Below are 27,750 nucleotides of genomic sequence, written 5' to 3' on the forward strand. Positions count from 1 at the left end.
TAAGCATCTATAAACACATTCATAACATGTTATAATGTATTCATAAGGCATTATAAACGTAGCTATAAATATTTATTAAAATGCATTACACGTTATAGCCATGCTTATTATGCATTATGAATTGTTAACATAATACATTATAAGTATTGATCATAACAAATTATAAGAGCTCATAAGTCGTATTTGTCTGCTCTAAGTAAAGTGAAGCGTACTGTACTAAAGCCTCCTCCAGTGTTCAGAGTGAGGCTTCAAGTTGAAGTATTTACTGAAGGATTTACTGAAACACTAAAACATACACAGTAAAGCACATTACAGGCTTCAAATGTCAGAGTTTAAACTAGAGCTGCCATCAGTGTTTTACCCAATGTGGGAAAGTCAATGTACACCACCGTTAGCTTGGTATTTGTCTTTACTTTACGCTCTCCAAGCTGGGACTGACTTCTTTGGCACTGACATTATAACATGTTATTAACACTACTTATAATGCATTATATTAGCAATTCATAATGTATAATCAACATGGCTATAAAGTGTAATTCATTTTTATAAATGTTGATAATAATGTTTATAATGCTGTATAAAGGCATTATAACATGTTATAAATGTGTTTATAGATGCTTACAAACGTGACATTCATAGAAAGTGTTACCAGAGCCTCTTCACCTGACACAGATTCAGATATTTTACCTGTAAGAAGACTATTAGGTTGTTTTATTAATATCTTATGACTTTGTTACAACAGCACTTTGGCTCTCAGGTCCACAAGCTGGGTAGGTAGTTATATAGTTTATGGAACTGAAAATGAACGGTGGCATCAGCGAGCATGGCTACGTGCAATTATTTAACTATTTAATTATATTTCTGTTCCAGCTAACTCACCAACTCTGACCAGACACCGTCAGGACAAGACAAGGACAAGATCAGGGATGGTCCTGTAACAGCAGTAGGAAGCGCTCCATCCAGCAGACATAACAATCAGCGCTAATCCTCCCGAGAGTGGGAAACATTCCCTTTAAAAGGTGTTTTGGGGTATTAATAGGTTTATCTTGGCGGAGATTAAGGAGATTTATTGATTCATCTGAACGCCGACTAATTGATTCGTGCGTTAATCTGGAGAATCTGTATTCGCCTCGGGCTGTTTATCCCAGAGGGAGATTAAAGATGAGCTTCAGACTGACCAACGCAGAGGAGCAGGAGCTCAGGCAGTGACCACTATACATATATCCAAATAATAATAGCAAGATGTGCATAAATCCCAAGTTACATGGATAAAATAAGACTAAATACATTTAATTCTTACTATATCATAACTTTCAGACCTATAAAGAGATTAAATACACGCACGAGTGACCCTGAAAATCCCCACCAGCTTAAAAGGAAACTCTTCTACATAATTGAATGGTTAGTATGTAAACAGAGTCATTCAGGGTTGTTTTGTGTGAAATACTGTGTTCTAGAGGACCTTACAGAGTCAGAACTGTTCACCGTGGTGGTGATAGGAACCAGACGTCCACCTCTAAAAGCTCCCTCGCAGAAAGTTATTACATGTAATGGCTATGAATGTGCTGGCTGACGTCTGAGACATAGTTTAACAGTAGTTTTGTGATACATCTGAAACATTTTGGCATTTTAATCAGTTTAGTTTAATCTATTCATGGTGGAAGGATACATAAAGGCAAAATAGTCCTCAAAAAAACGTATTATTTTGAGATGTATTACGTATGAAAACTCGTAGAGCACGTGTAGGTTCACTTGTGGTTTTGGGCAGTAAATAAAATGGCTATATTTGTGCTGCAGCCATCGTGACCCCCTGGTTCCAGAGTCTGTAAGTTTCTCTGCAATGAACTATTTCAGATCAAAGCACTCTGAATGACTCTAGTTACATTTTAACCACTGTATTATGCGGACATTTTGAAAATAGTGGTGGACTTCCCCTGTAAAACCATCCCAACTAATAACCCAAAGAGCAGCACACGTATAGCTAAATTAATAAGGCAGGATCATCTTTGCCAAAATTACGCATTTTAACGCATTAGCAAGTTACATTTCAACTTGGGCCTGTCGAGGTCTAGACCGTTCTGGGCTAGAAACCAAGTTTGTATTGTGGCTTTGAGAGAACATCATGATTTCAGGCTTACTTTACAAGCCGCAACAGAAATTCTTGGGGTGCTCCTGCTGCCCTCTAGCGGTGACTGTAGTAATCGCTGTTTCGCCGCACTTTGCTGCTTTTCGCTTTTTTCCCTATGAAATTGCAGTTAATAGCAGTTACATGCGCGAACGTTGAGTCACAAAAATGATTGGAAACGAGTAGAACAATATTTATTTTAATAAGATTTCAACCCTAAACAACACTATGGCTTCTTGGGGGAAACTAGATACCCTTGGATGAGTTCCCAAATTCAATGACATAGCAGCAGAAAGGGGAAAAGTCCAAGAACTTACAGAAAATAAAAAGGGGAACGCAGGTTCAAACTGCCCTTTAAACACCCCCCCAAACTTCTGGCTGAAGTCAGAAATGCAGCTGCACTGCAGTCAGCTTATTTCGCCTAAACAGACCCTCAGGTGAAACAGAATAAGCTCGATTTACTTTACGACACAGAATATATCAACATGTGGAACCGATATGTGACCCACTTTTGTCCATTCTGTTACTGCTATTTTATTAATATAATTTTATTTCTCAGATAAAATGGGGCTGATGGTGTAACAGGTGACAAATGGCTGATTCTAAATGCGTTTGGTGGTTTTCTAATGGGATCTAAAGGCATTCTTCAGAAACTATAGGTCTCTACTGAAAGCTATTAAGCCAATTCCAATGACTGAACACTTGTGTGCTCATGTTTGTAGTTTAACTTAATGGATGAGTCAACAGACACCTGAACCTGTGCAACAGTCAGAGGATCATACTTAGCCTACCTGACTACTCTTGCTAATAAGTTATTTCATTTAAATTTTATAAATGTGTTCACACAGAGAGACAGATACGGGCAGAACACCATAAAGCAGTGCCATTACACAGCAGTGTCTAATACAGAAATCTGTTTTTTAAACAAGATAATGCTTCTTGTATTTTCAACCATGGTTGCTAGCTGTTAGCGTCAAGCTAGTGGAGTTAGCTTGGCGCTATTTGGGATTTTTATGTTGGCTCTAGTTTTTTTTTTTCTCTAGTTTCGACAGGCATATAAGTAGCATTACATACTTTGAATGTCTCAGGTTTTAAATACACTTTATTTAAAGGCTTAAACTTCAAGTCTGTCTTTTATTATTGTAGCATTACCCTGTTAGCCAGCTAGCTTTCTGCTGTCTGTCCACCCTAGTGAGGGCAGAATATAGCAAGTTATAAAGGGAATATAAAGCGTAAAGGAGTTTAAGTGCGTCTGTGAGGAAACAGTGGTGTTTAACTGGCAGTTTACTTACTGGACACAGATTTTAATGCTAACCACTGGGCGTTTTCATGGAGTCACTGTGATTCTCTGCTGAAGCTCTGCACTGTTTATATTTGTAGCATTGCTCTTCTTGCCATAATTTCATCTTCACTCTGCTATACTGACAGCCGCAAACTGCACGTTGTCCCAGAACACCTCAGAGACAGTTAATGGGACAAATAATAGCTTAAAAAGTAAGTACACTTTCACATTTTTAAGCCATACTGCAAAACAGTGATCATGTGAAAAACAAGATGGATACTGTTCCCTGCAGTCCTCTGTCCATCTCCCCATTTGTCCCCTGCCTTTAATTTTATTTATAAATTTATAAAATGGTAAAAGTTGAACTAGGCCTATATGCAACATGAATCCACACAAAAGCATATTAATATAAAGCCTGTATGCCTAAAATAATGATCTGCACTTCTCCACTTTCAGTACTTGCAGGCTTCTCTAAACCACACCATTCAAAAGCACCTTTGCTCATAAGGTCGGCTAACGCTAATAGCCTTATATTGGAACCTGTCTACATACAGATTGGAGCCAATTTAAAGGAAAAACCAACAAGTGTCTACGTAAAGCATTGGGCCTCGACGAGCAGCCAGAACAGCTTCAGTGCTTCTACAAGTACCTGGAACAGTACTGGAAGGATGGAACACCATTCTTCCAAAAGATATTCCCACAACCGGTGTTTTGATGGTGTTGGAGGAAAGCGCTATCTAACATGTCAACCTAGAATCCCCTATAGGTTCTCAACTGGGTTGACATCTGGAGTCTCATATTCATCAAACCAGTGACTCCTCATGTCCTGTGGATCAGAACATTGTCATCCTGGACAAGAAGGACCTACCTTGTTGGTCCACCTTGTAGATGTAAAGTCAGAGACAGTAGCTCATCTGCTGCTGCACAGTTTGTGTTGGTCATCCTCTAGTCCTTCATCAGTGGTCACAGGACGTTGCCCACAGGACGCTGTTGGTTCGATATTTTTGGTTAGTGGACTATTCTCAGTCCAGCAGTGACACTGATGTGTCTCTAGTAGCACCGCTGTGTCTGATCCCCTCGTAGTTTACTTGTTTGAAATGTTTAGACTGTGCTGTACGCTGTTAGCTAAAATAGATGAATTATGCTTTTATTTAAAATGACAAGTATCAGATTTATATTCCACATCTAGAGCTATTCTAGTAGCAGGTAGGAGTAGCTTAGCCTGTTACCACTTCACAGCACAGCATAGGTTCATTCCAGCTCACTGATTCAAGTCTAGAGAATGAAGACTCAAATCCGAGCTGGTAAACCTGTGTATTTGTAAGTGGGACTTTTAGCTTAAGCTGTCTTTGCTTCAATATTCTTGTTAGCACTAGAATCTAGCGGTAACACTTTCTATGAATGTCACCTTTGTAAGCATCTATAAACACATTTATAACATGTTATAATGTATTCATAAGGCATTATAAACATGGTTATAAATATTTATAAAAAAGAATTACACTGAATTACACTTTATAGCCATGTTTATTATACATTATGAATTGTTAATATAATGCATTATAAATAGTGTTAATAACATGTTATAATGTCAGTGCCAAAGAAGTCAGTCCCAGCTTGGAGAGCGTAAAGTAAAGACAAATACCAAGCTAACGGTGGTGTACATTACCTTTCCCACATTGGGTAAAACACTGATGGCAGCTCTAGTTTAAACTCTGACATTTGAAGCCTGTAATGTGCTTTACTGTGTATGTTTTAGTGTTTCAGTAAATCCTTCAGTAAATACTTCAACTTGAAGCCTCACTCTGAACACTGGAGGAGGCTTTAGTACAGTACGCTTCACTTTACTTAGAGTGGACAAATACGACTTATGAGCTCTTATAATTTGTTATGATCAGTACTTATAATGTATGTTTACAATTCATAATGCATAATAAACATGGCTATAACGTAGAATGCACTTTTATAAATATTTATAGCTATGTTTATAATGTCTTATGCATGCATTATAACATGTTATGAAAGCGTTTATAGATGCATACAAAGGTGACATTCATAGAAAGTGTTACCAATCTAGCATTAGTGAGAAGGTCTAAACAGCTTTATACAGAACCACACAGGTTCATTTCAGCTCACTGAAGTCTCACTAATGCATGTTTAAAGAATAAAGGCTCAAATCTGAGCAGGTAAATCTTCGTTTTTGGGCATGAAGCTGTTCGCATAACTCATTTTAATTCATATATTAGTTAGCACCACAGTCCTGCTAGAAAAACTAATGTAGACCAGCATGTCTGGTCATTAACAAAACCAGCATGACCATGCTAGGTGATCAGCTAAACCAGCACAGACTGGTTTAGACCAGCACGGAATGCATGCTGATCTGCACTGGTTTTTTCTCAGCAAAGAGGCTGACGCTAGATTAGCCAAAAGGCTAAACCAAGAGCAATTTATTAAAGTTGCAGTGGCTTTATTTCTTCATTTCTGCTCTGCTTCTGTGCCATTTGTTCAAACATTGTGCAGGTAGTAGGAGGAGATGGGTGGGGTTTAGAAGCAGGGAGGCAAGGGGTGTCTATAATTTGCATAATTGTGCATATTCTTCACATTCTTAATGAGTGTTAAGGCTTAGGCATGTTCCCTATGCCATTTTTAATAGTTTCTTGGGCATATCAAAAATATTTAAGGTTCTTGGACACAACAAAATACTTAATTTATTATTCATCATAGTTTAATTTTTGTTTTAAACTATGATTGTAGGAGTATTTTAACAGGTCAGATCATCAGCATGACGATCAGGGGAGGATTGGCAAGTGAGATCATCTTAAATGTAGTTAATATATCTAATATTTCTCATTATGAGATTGTTCTAAGAATAAGATTACTTAAAGAGGCCATTTATCCCCCCCAAGGTCCACCTACAATGTTTGTGTGGTTTTGTTTACCAAAAACATCATAATTGATTTTTCCTTGACCATTTTCTCTCTTCATCACTGACAATTAAACAGGCTGTTCACTGTTTACTGTTGCTGAGCCTTTAAGATTGGCTGCTCTGTATTATGCTTGATTAAAAAAGTGCTCCAAGCTAAAACACAGGGGCGGGGCTTAACTCCTGTAGGCTGAAGGCCTAAAGTTGTTTCTAGACATTCTTTACTAGTTTTCAGTAAATTTATTCAGCAAAATTATCTCACTTTATTGACAGATAAGTTTGTTTTAAGAAATATGCTTGAAACAAGCAAAATTATCTGACAATATGAGAATCTCACTCAATAAAATTACACAAATGTATGAAATAGATACAAAACTTACATAATAAAATATTAAACAACAACAGGAAGAATAATTATACTACTAATAATAATATACAGTACACCTAATTTGTATTTTTATGTGGCCCGTTGCTCACGAGGGTCAGGACCACCCTTGACCATAATGTCAGGTCAATTAAAATGCTGAATGCCCAGCACCTTTGTGGTAATTATTCATGACAGCTCCATTTGACTGGCTCTGGTCACTGAAAGAGCAATGTAGCATGAAGCGTCCCACCTTACCTGACGTCCCACTTTTGCTGAACTTCAGCCTATGTTTCTGTAAAATACAGTACAGATGTGCAGGCCAGAAAAAGTTTGAAGAATTTATTCTGTGTTTATCGTATGTATGCACACAATGTCTATACATACAATACAACATATTCACAATATGAGGGTAGCATGACAGATCACTGAACAGAATCCAAACCGTACAAAATAAATGAACCATAAATAAATACATAAATAGGCAAATAAATAAATAAATGAATAAAAGTACAAATAAGATATACAGTAGTTCTATATTACCGTGTCTGCATGCTTGTCATCGTAGAGTTTCTGTACAAACACTACTGACTAAAATTAGGACGGATTGGGGCCGGGTGGAGGTGGAGGGTGGGTGAGTGGGGATGGGGTGGGGTGGGGTTTGGGGACGTGGGGTAATGGCGGGTCGTTAATGGGCAGGGGAGTTTATGAGGCTACGTCATCCAAACAGAAAGTTCTAAGATTTCAACCAAGGAAGTTAGGAAGCACTTTTAGAGACTCGCACGCACAAAAAAAATAAAACATTCACGCACACACCGTTTCACCGTAAGGACACGTATTTCTCCAAACGCACACGCACATACAGTCGTACGCACACTCATACACAAACACCACCACTGGGAGACCCTGATTTTGCTGCGCCCACTGAATCCCCGTATCGTCCTGAGAGTTTAATGCTAAGTCCAGCCCGCCTGGCCTGATTGGACAGACTTGAGTCACATGATCCTCTCAGAGAGCCGCTCCCCCCACGGGCAGAAATACAGCCTATGAAAAAAAGCCTCTCCCTATTTCCAAACATTATAAAACATTATAAGAACGACAAAATTAGGTCACCGAACTTGCTACTGGAAATATAAATTAGTGAACGACAAAGAAAGGCTTGCATTTTTATTCGTTTTTATCTCTCGCTTAAATTTAACGCTCCTGTTTCAGGGAGGGGAAGAGGCTCTTCTGAGTATGGCCATAGCCTATATCCATAGGACATCCCAATTCTACATTAAAAAAAGAGTACGTTCATTTGTATAATATACACTAAAGAATATGATGTGCCTAACGTATGACTAGAGGGTTTCAAATATTTAAAATAGAGAAGACATTTCCTCCAGAGTGATCAATGATAAGCGTTCACAATAGCAAGCATCAGTACAGGAAACAGAAATGGCTACAGAATGGTGAAGGCATCTTCTTCAATTAGCAGTGAAACCCAACTCGTACAAATAATAGACCTCTACGTCATAGTATTACAGTGTAACGCTGATTGTTTGAATTCAAAATGAATATTGCTTTTAACATAACGTACCCTGTTCCACTGCCTTATTTCACCCATACGTTACGATAAAAGAAAGAAAGAAAGAAAGAGTCAGGTAAGAAAAGTGAAGCCAGTGAATGAAGCAGTGAATTAAGGTGGTCTGGAAGGATTTAGAATATCAGGTAGAGAAAAGGAAGCCATCAGCACGGTCCACTAAAGAACCCCAGTCTTTTGGGCAGCGTGTCCGGCAGCTGAAGTCACTGTTGTCCTCGTTTGACCTTGATTCGTGCTGTATTTGACACTCTCTGGGCAGTCTGTCTCTATTCAGGAACACTCTTAAAAATAAAGGCGCTATAAAGGGTTCTTCGAAGAATCTTCAGTGGACGGTTCTTTAAAGAACCAACTTTTGTAAGTGTGTCGATAACCTATTTAAATGCAACTCGCAGTTATTGCCAGCAATAACAAAAGTATGGTGTAATTTTGTATGAAGTAGAGGAGGGTATAATTTATTATGATTTGAATTTGATTAAATGTAATGCAAAATAATGTCTGATTTTGTGGAAAGAATCTAAGTCTTTAGCTTTTTGGCATTTCTTGACATTAAAATTTGTCAGAAGTGCAGACTCAAACCTGTCCATACAGAATGTAAATAGAACTTGCACTGTGATTAAATGCAGTACTGTGCAGAAGTCAGAAACCATACTTAATTTTCCAGTCAACACAGCCAGTAAGGACAAGGCATTTCTGAGGAGATTAGACACAAGATAATTCACTTGCATAAGGAGGGGAAAGTCAAAGAAAAAGAAGACAAAATACAAGAGTTTCCAAACCTGGAGTTCAAAAAATATAACAGCCATGCTGGAAGACCACCAGCACTTTCTCCATCAGATAAACATCAGTCAAGCTTCCAGGTTTTTCTTTCCATCTTTCCGCTGTGACAACTCAAAGAAACGAAGATGCACTAGATTAACAAAACTGAGATGGGGAGTAAAGTTGAACTGGACAGTCTAAATTTGTTGTTGGGATTACTTGGATTCAACCAACTTCTAATACTAAACTTTGGAGGTGTGGAACAATCTCCCTGCTTTATAGACAGGAGATAAAGCTTAACAGTAATACAAGAAATTGTAAGTATTAATTTAGAATCATATAAGAAAATGAAACAGATGAAATTAAAAAGATAAATACCACAAGACGTAGAGTTTTAATCAGACGCTGAGTTAAAGAGATACGTTTTTAGATGCTTCTTCAAAGTGAGCACTGAGCTTAACTGTCTAATAAAAGGTGGAATTGAGCTCCACAGTTTAGATACAGAATAACTGAACGAGTTTCTCCATGTTTTCTGCATTTTACAGAAGGTGTGTGTAGGAGGTCGGTATCTGCAGATCTAAGATCACGTGCTGGAACATAAACAGATAGACACTCTGTGATATAAGTGGTGCTTCAGAGCCTTAAAAACTAGTAGAGCATTACAGTGATCAACTCTGCTGTAAGAAATACATGAACAAGTTTCTCTGCATCGCTTTGACTGGAAATTACATAACTGAAGGGTGGCCTCTGACTTCTGGACAGTTCTGTATGTACATTTAAATAGCCTAAAACAGAAGAAATAACGGTAACACTTTCTATGAATGTCACCTTTGTAACCATCTATAAACACATTTATAACATGTTATAATGTATTCATAAGGCATTATAAACATGGTTATAAATATTTATAAAAAAGAATTACACTGAATTACACTTTATAGCCATGTTTATTATACATTATGAATTGTTAATATAATGCATTATAAATAGTGTTAATAACATGTTATAATGTCAGTGCCAAAGAAGTCAGTCCCAGCTTGGAGAGTGTAAAGTAAAGACAAATACCAAGCTAACGGTGGTGTACATTACCTTTCCCACATTGGGTAAAACACTGATGGCAGCACTAGTTTAAACTCTGACATTTGAAGCCTGTAATGTGCTTTACTGTGTATGTTTTAGTGTTTCAGTAAATCCTTCAGTAAATACTTCAACTTGAAGCCTCACTCTGAACACTGGAGGAGGCTTTAGTACAGTACGCTTCACTTTACTTAGAGCGGACAAATACGACTTATGAGCTCTTATAATTTGTTATGAACAGTACTTATAATGTATTATGTTAACAATTCATAATGCATAATAAACATGGCTATAATGTATAATGCATTTTTATAAATATCTATAGCCATATTTATAATGTCTTATGAATGCATTATAACATGTTATGAATGTGTTTATAGATGCTTACAAAGGTGACATTCGTACAAAGTGTTACCGAAATAACCATCTAACTTCTAAAGTTTTAAGAACCTCCACTTAATATAAAGGTTCTACATCAAATGTTCTTCCTAGAAATCTACGTCTAAAGCCAAGAACCACTGAGAAACCTTTATTTTTAAGAGTGAAGGTGGGTGAAGGTTGCAAGCTCATCCGCTAGATTTCTGAGGTCCAGGATTCAGCAGGGGGACCGATGCGGCACTGGTCAGACTTTGGAGAGGAGGAGGAGGAGGACTGAGAGAGGAAGGGCCAAGGCCTACTGTACACGGCGAGGAAGAGGAGTTCCAGAACGGCTTCCGAGAGAGCAGAGAGGCAAAACCAGCCGGGAAAGATTACGGAGAAGAGATCAAAACGAAACATCGAAACCTGCTGCGGTTTTCCTCGTAGCAGTGAGGGTAACGGTATATCACAGATTATATACAAACACCCTGCCCTTTCATTCAGCGCCAGTACACAGGTGCGTGCGTGCTAGTGTGTGAGCGTTAACTACTGCAGCATGTTGATGAGTGACCACGTGTCCAGACTCGTCTGCCTATAAACAAATGAATCGCATGAATAAAGGACCTCATTTATTAAATATGCATCCAATTGATGCATATTTATCCAAACTGATCCAAATTGAAGGACTTTTCTCTGCCTGCCATGAAACATCTGCCAAGTCCAGAGATGGGTAGTGACTTGTAGTGTCATTTCTCGCCAACTTTCCTTGAACCTGGCAGGCCATGTCAAGGATTTCTAGTGAAAAAATCCAGCAAAAACTTCAATTTTATTCATGCAACCATGCAAAATGTCAAAATTCTGAATATTTTTTTTTAGTCATGAGTTTTTAAAGTTTACCCCAGCAGGTTCTACATATTGAGTATACATGTATATTACATATTAAGTTTAACTGCTTATAGCACAACTGAATTTAGCTGAAATACTGAATAAATTCTCAAAAATAAGTTAATTTATTGTATTATTTTAAATATTTTATTTCAGCATGTGAAATCTTCACCGTTGAAATGCAATCATGATCAGTTTTCAAAAGAATTTTTTGCAAAATTTAGTTTTTATGCAGTGTTCTATCGAACCCTTGAATTCTCCTTGAATCCCTTAATGCAATATATGAAGCTACACAACATTATTCAAATGGCAAAACAACAAATTTCTTTTGCAGATTTCTTTTCAGCCCTATATTTTTCCAAAAGGGACCAATGTTCTATCCTTCAAACTTTTTCCTGAATATGTACATTTATGTGTGACTACAATATGAAAAAAAAATGTATTTGACAATCAATGTCTCCATAGTTCAGCCACTGAGATGTAAAGAAAGTCCTTCAGAGTGGTTTAATGTGAAATGGTTCTTTGTAGAGAAACAAACAGTCAGATTTCTTTACAGTGGTGGTGATGGGAACCAGGAGTCACAATATCTACAACACAAATTTTAGCCATTTATTTACTAACTAAGCCTAACCCTAACCCTAATCCAAAATCAGCAGTGAACCTGCACGTGTCTTTTTATATGTAATGTTAAAGGTGGTAAAATAGTGCTATACCTGGAAAAAAAGACTTTTTTTCAGGGATTATTTTGCCTTACAGCACTGTATGTACCTCTCTGCCATGAATCATTTTCACCTCTTAGGTACCTCTTTTTATTATAAAAACAGTAAAGAAGTAAATAGAAAAAAAAATTTTCTAAATTAACCTTTATAATGCTCAAGGAAGTCTGTGTCTTTTCAAAATACACATTCTTCCATTTAGTCCTGCCTTCCGCCCATTGACCACTGGAATAGGCTCCAGCTCCCCCCGCAACCCAGAAGGATAAGCGGCTTAGAAAATGTGTGTGTGTGTGTGTGTGTGTATGCTTCCATTTACAAGTATTCTGCTTTGCTGGCTATTGAAATGATTTTTCTACATTCCACATGCAGCAAAGACCTTGAAAGTTATGAGAATATCAGGAGAAACATATTTGATATTTGAAAATGTCAGTGACACCAGCAGCAGGAAATTGAGATTCATATGAAATCAGCATGTGGAACTGTATCCCTGGGAAGCTTATTATCTCCTGGTATAATGAAAAATGATAATTCTGGTAAACATCAGATTACAGTGGTGATGTCTTGATGTAAATATTAGGCGTTCAAGCTTATTTTGATGACTAGCACAGCAAGGTGCTTACTGAGTGTCTGTGCAAGAGATGCTGTATATAATACATCCCTCAGCAGCAACACACACACACACACACACACACACACACACACACACACAAGCTAAACCACTTATCATTCTGGGTCGAAGGGGGGGCTGGAGCCTATCCCTACAGTCATTAAGCGAAGGCAATAAACACCCTGGAAAGGATACCAATCCACTGGGCAGACACACAGACATATATAATCACATACACTTTCCCACCTATGGGCAATTTAGCATGTTCAATCGGCCTGAATGCAGCAAGAAACAGAAAAATATATCACCACTCAACATTCAAACATTCTGGAGCACAATACAGGTTATTTTGGAAAGGCAGCGTTTTTAATTTATTTTATTTTTTTATTTTACTATTTCTCTATATTGTGCATGCTTGTCAAATGTCATATAAATTTCATATTTAAAAAAAAATATTTTAAAATAAGAAGCCTTAGCATATTTGCATTTTTCTTGTATGTTATTGAGACATAGCTGTCCTTATTCAAGATAAAGCTTAACAGAAATAGGCTTAGTCCCTCCCAAGCAGATTTTTATTGTGAAGCCTTTCTAAACTCATGGTGTAGCTTCAAATATTGCAGATAGAAACAAATATTTCAGAGGATTAGCATCAACAGAAATGTAGGCATACTGGATAAACCAAAATTTTGCAAAAATGATTTTTAAAGCTACTTCAGTGATGAAAGTTTATGCAATAAAAGTACACTCTCCCAATAAATGAGCCTGCTGTGAGAATATCTTACCATGAAACCAGCTGATGTAATGTGTATTATTTTAGTGTTGTATTTATATCCAGATACTATTTCTGCTTAGTTCAGTCACTCTGTAAGCATCTAAACTCCACATTTAAGATTTAGAACCTTAAATATTGCAAACTTTAAAAACTCATAACTAAAAAACTATTTAGAATTTTGAAATTTTGCATGGTTGCATGAATTAAACACATATTTTCTTGGTTTTTTCTATGACATAGGTGAGTTAGTATGAAATGAACAAGCTACTCTCTCAGTTGTGTGTACAGAATTTTGATGGATGAATCTCTGAGTATTTTAAAACGACAACACTTATTTTTATGCCAAAATTCATAATTTGAGTATTTACTTTTTTCTCAGTTCCACTTTTATCCATTCACATTTAGTTCCTAATTCCTTTTCTGGGTAAAATTTCATTCTGTTCTGTTAGTCCAGCTCTACTTTTCTGCTTTACTGTTCTTTCATTAGCTTTAGCATTTTATTTTATATCAAAAAGAGACGAATAGAGCGTAACAGACTTCATTTCCTATGCTGATAAATGCTGGGTGTATTAAGAAGTTCCACTGCAGTTCAATAGGAAACTCAGCCCTTCATTAGTTCTGGACCTGACACTTTTTTACTCAAGTTGGAAGCTAATTTGACTTGGACTTGAGTTATTACTTCACTGAGTATGGGTTAAGGCTGTTCTAGCCACTTCTGGCCATGACTGACTGTCTGGCATTAAAGGAATGGTATATCTCAGATATAGTTGATCCGCCAGGACATATTCGGTGTCCACATTTTGCTTCTTTTGTTTAGCACTGGAGCTACAAGGCTAACACTGCTAACAAACACAATGATCACCTGAATCTTATCTGTAAATGCATCCCCAAAACTTCTCTCAACCTGATCTAATTTGCGATTTCTGTTTTCCTTTTTTAATAGAAATATATTTCAAGATCAACACTTATTCATAAAAAGAAATGGCAGAAATTGCAAACATGCTCCGTAGTGTCCACATGAATGATATGTTCAGTTTTGTTTATTTTCATAGTTCACACTGGGACTTAAACCACATCAATAAGTCTACTTGAACTTTTAGCGGTGTATTTGTGTGACTATTGACTTCTAGTGTCCAAAATTTGGGCGCCAAAGTTGTCCTGGCTGATTGACCACATCTGGGGTTAGTGGAAAACTGGGCCAATTTGATTTTTCGCCAAACCATTCCTTTAATAATAAATGAGGCTCAGTATTCTTAAGTGATGGGATGATGCAGAAAAACACTAAGTGGCTGTATCTAGTTGCTGTGAGTGGGTACACATGTGAGAAGACCGACTGCTGAACAATGTAATTACATGTAATGTGTGTTTTTTATGCCTAAATGGTGTTTCCAGAGGTGTGTGTGTGTGTGTGTGTGTGTTGTTGTGGCGCTACTCTCAGAGATACAGATCCGGGCGGCGTGTTTGTGCTTTTTAATGCTAGATTCAGCATTTATACGTATGAGTGCGGCAGTGGTGCGTGTTAATGTGTATGTGTGCTCTCATAGTCTGGTCTGGGCTTCAGGGATATAGATCTCAATGCTGTCCGCGCTCTCTGTGGCTGAATTCTGCCGCACGGATGCCGCCCTCTTGGCCGCCATTAAGCGTTTGCGTGCCTCCTGCCTCTGTTTCTCGGTGCTCTCGAGTGAGCGGTCCCGGGCCAGGGGTGGGTGAGCCTTCGGGGGTTTCTTTGGCACGGGGGGAGGTAACCTCCTCTCCTGGACACAGAGCACAAACAGTCAGTTAACCGTCCCTAACAGAGAGCGGAGAGAGACGGAGAGTCAGAGAGAGAAAGAGAGAGAGCAGGCCTGGGCGATAAAAGTATAACAAGAGTTATCATTTTTTTTTCCATATCCATAATTCAAATTTGTATTTGTATGCTCTTTGTACAAACATTGGTAGACACCTTCTTCTAAAATCAAGGGTGTTACTATAGTGCTTGTTCCCTCTTTGCCGCAGTAACAGCCTCTAGTCTCATGTAAAAGCTATACACTAGATCCTGGAACATTGCTGTGAGGATCTGATTGCATTCAAGAGAAGACAAAGTTTGCCCTCACAGGTAGAGAGGATTGATTCTGTAGTTTTGCCCCTCGTCTTTGTTTGAGTGTTGGGAATTTGCTCACGATTGACAACAAACATTAAGTGTTGACTGACTTTTGCAATCGAACTATGTCTAGATCTCTTATGCTTTGGCTAGATGATGAACACAGTTAGTGCCAGAACGTTAGCAGGACGTATGCTATCATCAAGCTAACACTAAATAACTCCATCAAACATGGATTAGTAGCTGTTACTCACTATTGATGGTGTAGTTCGGCAGCTCAGATGTTAAGAAGAGCCATTTTGTCCTTTCAGCAAAACTCAAACCACCTTGGCAGCCACAATATTTTATGTCCATATTACCATCTTGGCTGTAAATGTGTCTCAGTATGTGCTGATGTCCCAGTGTAGGCTAACAAATTCAATATAAATGAAAACGTTGACTTACTTGGCTCTGCTTTAAGCTTTAGCTCAGCTATAGTCTCTTTTCTCGCATCTCTGGCAGGAAACTTTTCCAAAAGTAGAACAGTTTCTTGTAGAATGTCTCTCAACATTAGTTTGTTTCAGCTTCTCATTCATCAGCTTCTTGTTCGAATTTTCCTGTTCCACCTTAAATGGTGCAGCAGGCACCATTCAAACGAATGGTGGCAGATTCTCTTTGCATATTAAACATATCAGGAAACCAGCTGGAGTGATTATAAATGCAAATAAGTCAATTTGTCACCAAATTATGTTATTATGTTCATCTTAAATGTTTCTCTTTCCCATTTCGTTGGCTACTAGCTAGGTGTCTGTGTTGCTATGGTGACCAGCAGTCTGCACACCAATCGTCAGAGTTAAAGGGTGAATTAACAGGTAAAGGGTGGAAATAAAGGGTGGAGTCAAAAGTTTATGCGAACTGCAGTCAACAAGCGAGGGAACTAGCAAGTGCACTGAGAAAGGGTTAAGGCTGACATTATCCCGCGACTGAGGTTATATTCTGCTGTCCTTCGTGGTCTTAAATATTAATAAAGTGTTTCAAAAATGTTTCAAGATTTGTTCCAAGCTACTTATTAGCCCAATTTTAGTAAGTCATTTTTTTCTATTTAGGATTATGTCTTTTCATACAAACATGCTAGGCTACTAATTTAATGTCAGCTAGTTAGCAAAAGCCACCATCAATAATTACTTTAGCTGCTTCGTTTACAACTTTGGAGCAGGAATATGTTTTGAATAAAGCACATAAACATATGACCCTTCACACAATGCATTTCAATGAAGTGGTCAAAAAGTAGATTTTTTTTAATTTGTTACATGGAAACTTGTTAAAAAAGATGGTTCTTTAAGGGTTCCTTAGCATAGGTCCATGGTAAAGTGTTTTTTTCAGAATGATGGAGAACGTCTTGTATATGGTTCTGTATAGCACCACATATAACACATTCTCCATCATCCTGAAAAAAAAAAAAAATAAAAATTTCACCATGTAAATAACTATTTAAGCATGAAATGGTTCTATACACAACTCATGGTTCTAAGAACCAATCCCCCTATCAAAGAACCCTTGAAGAACCATTTTTCTTAAGTATACCTGTTCATCATAATTTAGTGTGTATTTCGTCTTAAAATTTTTGTATTGTTTTATGCAAATTAGCAAAGATACTAACTTAACGTAATAATAACGTGATGTTATTCATGATAACACACGACCTCGAGTGTTCTATTAGTTACTATTATGTAAGAAATATATAAATTGGGCTGTGAATGCGGCATTTAATATGTTTTAATGTTCGCAGTTCCTTCCAACAAATTATAGTTCCTTAACAAGCAGCTTGTTGCTACGTCAGGGTAATGAACTCCGCCCACTCGCTGCACAGCCGGCAGTTCGTTCTCCAGCTCCTTACACTAAATTCCCAAACTGTCATCACCACTGAGCAGCTTTTCAGTCGGCAGCTGTGACAGAAGAACAGCTAAACAACCTGGAATCAGCCAGAAATGAACCAAATACCATTCACCGAACGTGTAGTCTGATCTGCAGAATCTGACCAAATCAGACTGAGCCAAAAAACTGCCGCAATATCAAGTTTAGCTCGGTTTTGTCAGTTTTTGCCAGATCAGTATTAATGTTGTTTTGTTCCAGCCAGTCTGTAAAACATCTTACAGCCCGTTTAGTTTGGCGAATGGTGTTGGGTTCATTTCTGGCTGATTCCAGGTTGTTTAGCTGTTCTTCTGTCTCAGCTGCCGAGTGAAAAGCTGCTCAGTGGTGAGACAGTTTGGGAATTTAGTGTCGTCTCATCTTCAGAGTCCGACCAAATCGGCTGTCGGTCAAATGTGATCTTAAAAGTGTCCATTTTCTGTTTGTGGCAAAGTAAGAAGTAAAAACATTAAAATGACCTGAGCATCTCCTACAGCTGTCAAAGTCGTTGCTTAGCAACAGCGTCTCAGCGGAGTGATACAGTGTTTGTGAAAAAAGAACGCTTCTCAACCAATCAGCTTGCGTGGCCGGAACTAACTGTTGTATAACCTTGTTTATCATAGTTCATCTTGTCTGGTTATAACTTTAGAGCTGGAATACATCTTGAATGAAGCAGGTCAATCTAAAATCTGTTCACTGCAAACTGCCTCTGACTGAGCACACGATGCACTGGAGTTTTTAAACACTGTGTCCACTCACTGTCCACTCTATCAGACACACCTACTATGCTGGTCCACCTTGTAGATGTAAAGCCAGAGACGATAGCTCATCTGCTGCTGCACAGTTTGTGTTGGTCTACCTCTAGTCCTTCATCAGTGGTCACAGGATGCTGCCCACAGGACGCTGTTGGCTGGATATTTTTGGTTGGTGGACTGTTCTCAGTCCAGCAGTGACACTGAGGTGTTTGAAAATTCCAGCAGCACTGCTGTGTCTGATCCACTCAGACCAGTGCAACACACACTAACACAGCACCACCATGTCAGTTTCGCTGCAATGCTGAGAATGACCCACCACCCAAATAGTACCTGCTCTGTGGTGGTCCTGTGGGGGTCCCGACCACTAAAGAACAGGGTAAAAGGGGGCTAACAAAGTATCAGAGAAACAGATGGACTACAGTCTGTAACTGTAGAACTACAAAGTGCACCTATATAGTAAGTGGAGCTGATAAAATGGACAATGAGCCTAGAAACAAGGACGTGGTCATAATGTTATGGCTGATTGGTTTATTAAATGATATGGAAAAATAGACTGTAAGAAGATTTTTGGCTGTATCGCCCAGCCCTAACAGACAGAGACAGAGAGAAAGCGACCGAGACGTGGCACACCTGCACACACATAGCGTTACGGCCAGCCGCGGCTAGGGCTAGCCCGCGGCCGCGTGTGTGGGGGAGGGAGCAGCCCGGCGAGGGTTTAGGGACGAGTTCGGGGTCGGGGGGGGTCTGCGGTGCCCCCCCCTCAGTGATGAGTGCCTGGATGGAATGACTTCTGAAAACAGCTCACTGTCAAACAAACAAAACACGGAGAGGATGTCAGCAAATCAAGAGTGAATGAGAAAAAAAAACAAAACAAAAACATTTACAGCCATGAGAATCAGAATGACCAACAAGACTAACTTTACTAACATCGACATGGTCGACAGGCAAAGGCAGAGCAGCAACGGCAAACATTCACCCATCGAACGGTCAGTCTCCACAGCAAAGAACAATGATTTTCATGAAGGTCTTATCTAAAGCGAAAGTTTAGTGAAAAATCAAATATACATAATTTCCCCTTACCCCACATGTAGTCAATCGGCAGTCAAGACACGTTTGGTATCTGTACGTGTTGTACTGGAGCCATGCAGCTAAGGTAGCTAATAAGGAACAGAGGCTTATTCCTCACCAATTAGCACTGAGCAAACTGCTCTCATCATACTAACACTACCCTGAACCTATGGTTAAATCGGCATTACGGAGTTTAGTATGTTATTTGTTGTATTATGTTGTTCTGAAGTGCAGCATTGTATCTGTCAGCCTCAACTGATTGACAGATTTCACAATTTTATAGCATTTTCATGTTCTCTCACTCCAATATCTAGCATGCATCAACTAATACTGACTGCTAGCCTAGTTACAAATCTATAAGTCAATAAATACAACCAAACTACACTTGTAAAAAAGATGGTTCTTCAATGGTTAAAGGGTTTTTTTGCATCATGAATGTATTTTTAGATTGATAGAGAATGTGCTGTCGATGGTTCTATACAGAATCTTTTCAAAAAGGGTTTTATTGTTATGCTATTGTTATGATTCAAGCTTATAGGAATAGCAGAACCCTTTTTGGTGCAACACAGAATCCTTTTTAAAAAGGTTTTATATAAAACCACATACATTCTCAGTCTGAAGAACCGTTTCATGATGCAAAGAACACTATAATCATGCAAAGGGTTCATTGAGTGTTCATGGTATATAGAACCTTTTTCTCTACTACAGAACCCTTGAAGAACCATGTTCTTTTAAAAAAGTGTAACATTAACTCTTACTAGGGTCATCTAAAAATTTTATCTGTATTTAGTACAAAATTGATGCATGAGACGAAGTTTTTCACCATTTCAGCCAGAAAAAATATGTCAAAAATGAGGTAAAGTATCTAGATAGCTAGGTAGCTACTCTGAAAACTTTAGCTTTTAGCTTCTTGTCCTCTTTATCTCATAAGTTATTCCTATCATTTGAGTACTGCATTCTAATTTCAATTATTATTAAAAGACAATTTTATTATTGCTAATGTTGTTAACAGTTTTACGGCTGCAATAAGATATTCTCCCTTCCTTCTGCATTCACCACCAAAGATGATAGATAAATAAATAAATATATCAAAAAAAGCCCAAAAATCCACTGCAATGCATATGTAGTTTTTGCAAATGTTCCTCCCACCTTCAAGATACATCATCATAAAGAACGGTGTGGGGGGCGGGGTCTAGGCTTAAACTAGAAAATCTTACTCTTGATACTACTCCTAACAGATTTAGCAATGACTGAGCTTTTCATTTTGGCCTGAGTGTAATAAATAATCCCAACAATCTCATTAATATCAATCTCAAATAGACTTGCTTGTGATGTTTCTAGCACTGTATGACAACAAGTTATGCATAGAAATGGACAAAAGCACCTCACATAGTTAAAAACAGTAGTAGAACCCATCTTAAACACCATTTTATCCGTACTTGTGTTCAGTTTCATAGACAACTGTTCATCATACAGTATAATAAACCACATTTGCAAGTCAAGCAAGTCGATGATTCAGATGAGAAGTTTGTATGATTCAAATTGAGGTTAGTTTCCATTAGCTGGTGGCTACATTAGCCTCATAGCTCCAGTGCAAAACTAAAAAAAGCTCATTTTGGACACCTTGGCCTGCCGGACTACGTTTGAGGTAAGGGGGAAACTGTAAAACTGATTTGTCATCAAACTGTCGCTTTGAGAGGATATGCCAAGACTTGCTCAGCTTCTGACCAGCAATGACGTCAAAGCACAGTAATACAGTACGATGTAGTATGTTGTGACTGCACATAAAGCTCGGTGTTGCCAAGCCCCTTAACACTGAATGCAAATGTTCAAATCAACCCAACACTGCGATACTAAAGCATGCACATGAATAAATAAAGTCATGTAGTTTCCCTGCACCCTTTGGCATAATGACCATGACTTTTCTCTTTTCCCCTGGGCTGGACTTTTCTCTTTTCCCCTGGGCTGAGTTCATTGTACCTTTCTCTCAGGGGGGTCGAGGGGTCTCCAGTTGTTGGCTTTGAGTTGGTGCAGCTCGTCGAACTTCAGGCTGATGTTTTCGATGGACAGCTGTAGCATGTCCCAGAAACCAGCCAGGTCTTGCGCCACAGGCCGAGGGTGAGCGTTAGGGTTCTGGAGGACCAGGAAAGGGACACAAAGGGAGATATACAGTTAAATACACTGGGCCAGAGCAGAGCAAATAGCGCTGTGGTGATACATTTCTTCATTCATAAACAAGGATTACTGGCTTGCTTTAGGGCTTCAGTGATACGAGGCACTAAAGATGGTCACAAGTTGATTTTTGAGTCTTGGGTCTCTGGGGAGCAAGTCTGAGTCAAGTCTTGAATTTTTAGGCTGCGAGTTCGAGTCAAAGGCCCAATTCTATTTTTTATTTTTACCCTACCCCTTGTTTTGAGTGTCACCTTGTGGTTGAAATCCTACCCTTTGAAATGGGACACATAAAAAGAACATTACTTCATTAACAGCTACTAGCACTGCTCTGTAGGCGACCCTGCCAGTCTGCAGTGACAGCAGAGGAGGGTAAAGTTCAGCTCCTCACTGCTGGGCTTTAGTTACATTTAGGGAATCATATGCCTTCAGAGAGGGGGATACGACAGTTATTTATTATCACCCACCCCTAATTCTTCAGTCATATGAAGCTGAAGTCAGCTGTTCACCAGCTTCTCATTCAAATTTTTCCCATTTCACCTTAAATTCACCATTTAAGGTGTAACAAGAAATTTAGCTAGCTACCTACCGAGACATCAGCTTATTACTAGCGATTTTTTTCTGCTTATTATGAAGAAAAGGACCATAATACATTCAAACGACAGCGGAATAAGATAATACGATGGTTACTGTTATTTTTAATAACAGTAAAGTATTTTTAATCATTGTTCTACTTTTCTGATTTTTGTTTTTCTTTAACATCAGATGTTCTGTGTGGCACCCAAACAGACGCTGAGTGTTGGCCAGGAATATGCATTTCCTTGTTAGCATCCCTATTCTTTTATGACTGAATATACCACGGAGGTAATGAGAGATTACTCCTGAGTTTTACTGAATCCGGCCCGCTGCCCACTAAGCTTGGGCTGAGTGATGACAGTATCGCAAATCGATAGTAGATTGCAAGACGATTGACTTTAATGTCAGAAAACATGCTGTTCATGGCTTTTGTCTTATAATCTGTATTTTCCTTGTACAGGCCGATATTAGATGTATTCTGGTTCCAGGTTACGAGTTGTAATAGCATAATAACAATAATAGTCAATAAGAAGTTAGGTTGCAGGCTACTGTTAACATGGTAAGCTTCAGCCATATCAGTTTAAGAAAACAGATGTAAAAGTGTGGTTCACTAAACCTGCAGCAAAAACTGAACAAGAACAAAGTTCAAAGTTTCAAAGCTGAAAAAAAAATACTATCGTGTTTGTTTACTCCAGTTTTAGCAGGCAGTGCAGTGCTGAAACAAGGTATTGGAGGAAGATACCACAAATACTGATTGAGAAGTTTCTGAGACTGTAGGTTAGGATTAGGAGCAGCCATGGTGCGCTGGTGGTGCACGTACATAGATATTGTCTAATGATATTAACCAGGAAAGTGTCTCTCTTATTTTTTATTTATTTATTTCTTTATTTGGAAAGCCGTAACACTAAAAAAGTCCTATTCGTCAACTGATGATCGCCAGGGGGTGGAACTGGATAACGGGACATTGCACAGAACAAGCCTACTGATCACACTGCATCACTGACCGAATAATCGGTTACTCGGATTATGAATCGCTACATTACCAAATGACTTTTATGTAGTTTTTAGCTTTTAAATTTAGCTTGGGATTGTTTTATATATTTGCTAACTAACAGTGAAGACAATAAAGATGAATAACATTCAGCAATTCACTGTTTTAATGAACTTTTTTTTGCTAATACAGAAAGAAAAAAAACTCCAATATATTTTTCCTGTCAAAATTTATAATGAAGGATGTGCAAAGTAGCAGCAATAAAATATAACAAAACTAAATCAGTTTTTCTTTAATCAAATACATTTAAATCTAAATTTAAATGTTAAATGTAAACAGTGCAGTCTGTGATCTGTGCATTCTGTTGTCTGTCTACACTTTGCTGCAACTACATTGTAGAATCACAGGTCTTTATTGAAACAGAGGAAAGTCAGCGTCTCTCCGTGCTCCTGTGGGAGTCTCGCTCTCCTCTGAGAGCAGATACTCCCCGCTGGACAGAAGATGCACTCTGATGGAGCGGATGGGAAAGTGGCGAACGTTTGTGGAAAACTTGTTCTCTATAAACAGTTAAATTTGAACGATTTTAGTCTAAACATTTCATTTTAATGGTGACCCTTTGTCCAGCTACCCTGTGTGTTCACGGAGAGCTACCTCCTTAAACTGTAGGGAGTGGAGCTAAACGTTCGCAGAGAACAGAAACCTGTGTGTAAATGATCTCCTGTGTTCGCCGAAACTGAATGCACCGGTAGCCTCGACGCTAAGACGATGATGCAGTGTTTAAAACTGTAACCGTTATTATGCTAGTATGCGGTTTGGAACGCAGCATATCTTCCCAAGATATGTTCTTCATCCAGTGAGCTGACAAGTTTCCTCTTCAGATGCTACACTACAGAGGATGGGCTCCCATGCCAGCTAAGGTCGGCTTACAAAAAGCACAACTGACAACCTTTTTTTTCCAAGTTTAGCTCCGCACTTTTGAGGATTTTGTTCTTGAGGCAGCCATCGCGCTGCTGGTAACTCTCCAGTGAGCGGCAATGTCAAAACTCTCCTAGTGAGCGAGAGAAAGACGCGTAATGACGTCACCAACTAATCGACTACTAAATTAGTTGCCAACTAATTTGGTCGTCGATTTTAGTCGACTAAGTCGAATAATCGTTGCACCCCTATTTCTGTGCATTTGGCAGTGGGGCTCACTCACCAGGTTCTCCTCACACAGCTCTCGAAACTGTTGAAACTTCTGAGACATCAGCAGCTGGGCACTACCGACCGCGCTCCGAATCTTCCCCAGGACTGCTCCACACACACACACACACACACACACACACACACATACAAACACACACACACACACACACGTACAAACACACGCACACACACACACACACACACACAAACACACACACAAACACACACACACACACACACACACACAAACACACACACACACACACACACACGCACAAACACACACACACACACACACACACACACACAAACACACACTATAATTAACTGCATAATTATCTACAATAATATGGATATATATATATATATATATCATATTATATATATATATATATATATATATATATATATATATATATATATATATATATAAATGTGTACACAATTAAATTGTAATTGCAATTGCATATTTTTTGTGGTTTTTCATGATTACATTTAGAACGATATAATTAAGCAAATGTAATTGTGTATGTAAATAAATCATTTTTTTAGCAAAACAACATTAATACCTATGGACTTTTAAAGGGTTAAAGCAGATATAACTGTATGCAAAAGTTTGGGCGCCCAGTAAAATGACTTTCTGTTTATTTTTCTAAGAGAAAATAAATTGACAGTCTCTACAGAAAACACACTTCTGCATATTTTAAAGCACATTTACTGTTTCAGCTGATTTGCTGAATTTAACATATTGGAAAACAAAAATAAAACATACAATGTGGCTGTGCAAAATGTATTAATATTTTGCATTTTATGTTTTATTTATTCCAATATAAAACTATGCACTAAAAGTTGCAGGAAAAAGTCATATTTAAGTCTTTACCCCGTACAAGATGTGTTATTATTTTCACTTAAACATGTCATTTGACTGGGGGTCTTCAAACCTTTGCTTTTAACTGTAACTATAAGTACTGCAAAGAGTAACTGACAAAGTCACAATGTGGATTTTTATTGTTAATGTGTTGTGTATTGTAAGTGTTCTATGTACACAGTCATTCTGACAGACTGTAATTCACTACAGGAAACATAGGGGGCGATAAAGCTTCAAATGTTTCGCGACACCACCAAAGAAGAAATTGCTCGTCACACAAACGGGATGAAAAGGAGAGGAACTAAAGAAGGTATGGTTAGTCAGTTAATTAATATGTAATTATTGATTATGTAAATATTTGGTAGCTGCAGCTCTACTAACTAGGAAGCGCTTTGCGTGTTATAAGACTCACTCTCGTCAGGCAACTCGTTCTCACGCTCATCGTGCTCCATCTGCCGGCACCAGCCCTCCATACGCTCGGTTTCGGCCTGAAGCAGCTTGAGGAACCAGCGGCCGTCCCGCTGGCACACCGAGCGGCTGACCACTTCCAGGGGATCCTCCGTCACGCTGTCGATCCAGGGGTCTGGTGGGGGGAGGATGGAGGGGTCGAAACCCACATCCTCATAGTCATCAGAGGTGCAAGCATGGTAGTGGTTCCCTGAGCCCTGGATGCTGACTGTGGAAGTGGCCGCGTCTCGAGAGTACTGCCGGGACAGGCAGCCTGAGGGCAGGATGTTTGCGTCTGGAGAATCAGCCGGGGAGTAATCTGGGGTGTCCAGGTCTGCCTGCACTGCCGCCGTTACGCTGTTGGAGCGCGTGAACCGCCGATGACTAGAAAAAATTAAAAAACAACATTAATTCTCAGCATATTCAGACATTTGTGAGGTCAGTTAGATTTTTCTGACATCATTTATTCTCTTTACTAAACCTTGAAAAGCAATGAACACAGCATCTTATTGTTGGGTGCTTTAACTGCGGTAAAACTACATCCTAAGTACATCACTGTAAGACCCCTTTTCGACAGCAGAAAATTGGCTAATGTCAATGTATCTGGGCAATATCGTAAAACAAATTATAACAGTATTTTCTTGTTTACATGATTACATATTACATTACCACATGTACCAGTTTTCTTCATTTCAGTAACACACATGCATGTGCGTGTGCTCCACTGTAAGTATGCTGGTGCAATATGGCTGCCGCATTACATGGGTTTTTCCTTTGTTTTGTATTGTTTGTGGGTATGTTTTGATGTTTTCCCTGCTGGCTGAGGAGTTTGCAATCATATCCACTGAGATAGTGGCTGAGAGCGGTTTTCCAGCTGTGGCTCAGAGGCTTCTTGGGCTGGCCGTTTGAGTGACGCTACATCACAGCTATAATGCAGCGTGGACCGGCTGCTTGAGTGATGCTGTATCACAGCTAAGAGGCTCTCTGGACTGGGGACCTGATCGACGTGACATTGCAGCCTGGGCTGGCTGCTTGGTTGACGCTGCATTGCAGGTGTGGGGCTGCTTGGACCGTAGTGTTTGGCTGCTTGAACAGCGCTACGCCGCAGCTACGAGGCCTGCGCTGCCACCTTGCAGCTATGAGGCTGCCTGGACTGGTGGTGTTCGGCTGCAGGAAAATGCTACCACTTTGTGGCTAAGGACATTTTTGGCCTTTGAGACTTCCTGGGCCGGCCTCTAAGCTAACCGAGTCTATACCGTGGTCAGTGAAATCCCCCCCACTAGCTGTGGGAACCGTGGAGGTGTGTGTGTGTTCTGTGTTATGTTTTGTTGATTATGTATTTTGTTACTTTCTGACTGGAAAGTATTCTTGAGCATGGGAAATATATATATATATATATATCACACATATAATACATATACAGAAGTGATGATGATTATGATGATGCACAAATGTTACTTATTGCTAACAGCGCCCCCTCATGGTGAATCATCAACCTGCTAAACACAAGCAAGGCTCATCAGGTGCTTCGCATGTAAAAAGCAACATCCAACTCCAAGACTGAAACATTTCAGGTCAGACAATTTGATTTTGACAGCAGAAACATTCTCATTGTTACCGATGCTTTGCAAAGTCAGTTTTGTGTGAAAACTAACACCATGACAAGACTGTAACACCTCTTCAATGTAATTCCATCCTGAAGAAACAGAAAGAGCTGGGAACGATCCAACCGTCTCAGCGAGCCAGAAAGAGTCCTATTCCAGAAAACAATAAACTTGGCACTTGTGTCATAAACAATAGAGATGAAGTGCCAGCACTGGAGCAGAGCCAGCTACAGCTTTTCCCAGCTACAGTGAGCAAGCACAGGGACCTCCATCCTACAGGGATGCCAAATATGGACGATATGGGCAAAATATATGATTATAATATTGCCACACAGTGATCTTGACATGCCTCACGATATATTAAAATAAGTAAAATTATTTTTTTACTATGGGATGTATTTTTAAATTAAGTAAAATTGTTCAAAAATGTTTTAATGAATGTTCTAATATACTTACAATTTCAAAATGAGAAATATTTGACATTTTGTCTATATATAAGATACTTTCACTTGCCAAGATACCAATTTGTAGCAGTGAAAAAGTTATAAAGTACCTGAAAGGTGAATAAGCTCGTGCTTTGTCCGTGTGGTTTACCTATGACTAATCAAAGTTTCTAAAAGTGCAGACGGTATGGGTAAGCTCGGTGGGACTGGGGCGGGGGCTAAAATTAAGTC

General features: G+C 38.9%; 1 protein-coding gene across 1 annotated transcript in view; it reads right to left on the reverse strand.

Annotated features, from left to right (window-relative positions):
- Window positions 1–14,858: 14,858 nt before the first annotated feature.
- dlgap1a (discs, large (Drosophila) homolog-associated protein 1a) overlaps window positions 14,859–27,750 on the reverse strand; it is a 203,941-nt gene continuing 191,049 nt past the window's right edge. The window contains exons 9-12 of the mRNA XM_036556772.1: window positions 25,438–25,856; window positions 24,171–24,262; window positions 21,217–21,369; window positions 14,859–15,200 (exon numbers count right to left, since the gene is read on the reverse strand). Coding sequence (XP_036412665.1) covers window positions 14,985–15,200; window positions 21,217–21,369; window positions 24,171–24,262; window positions 25,438–25,856 — 880 coding nt within the window. The 3' untranslated portion in view covers window positions 14,859–14,984. The remainder of the gene's footprint in view (window positions 15,201–21,216; window positions 21,370–24,170; window positions 24,263–25,437; window positions 25,857–27,750) is intronic.

The sequence above is a fragment of the Colossoma macropomum genome, unplaced genomic scaffold (assembly GCF_904425465.1).
Source record: "Colossoma macropomum unplaced genomic scaffold, Colossoma_macropomum, whole genome shotgun sequence".
Lineage (NCBI taxonomy): Eukaryota > Metazoa > Chordata > Actinopteri > Characiformes > Serrasalmidae > Colossoma > Colossoma macropomum.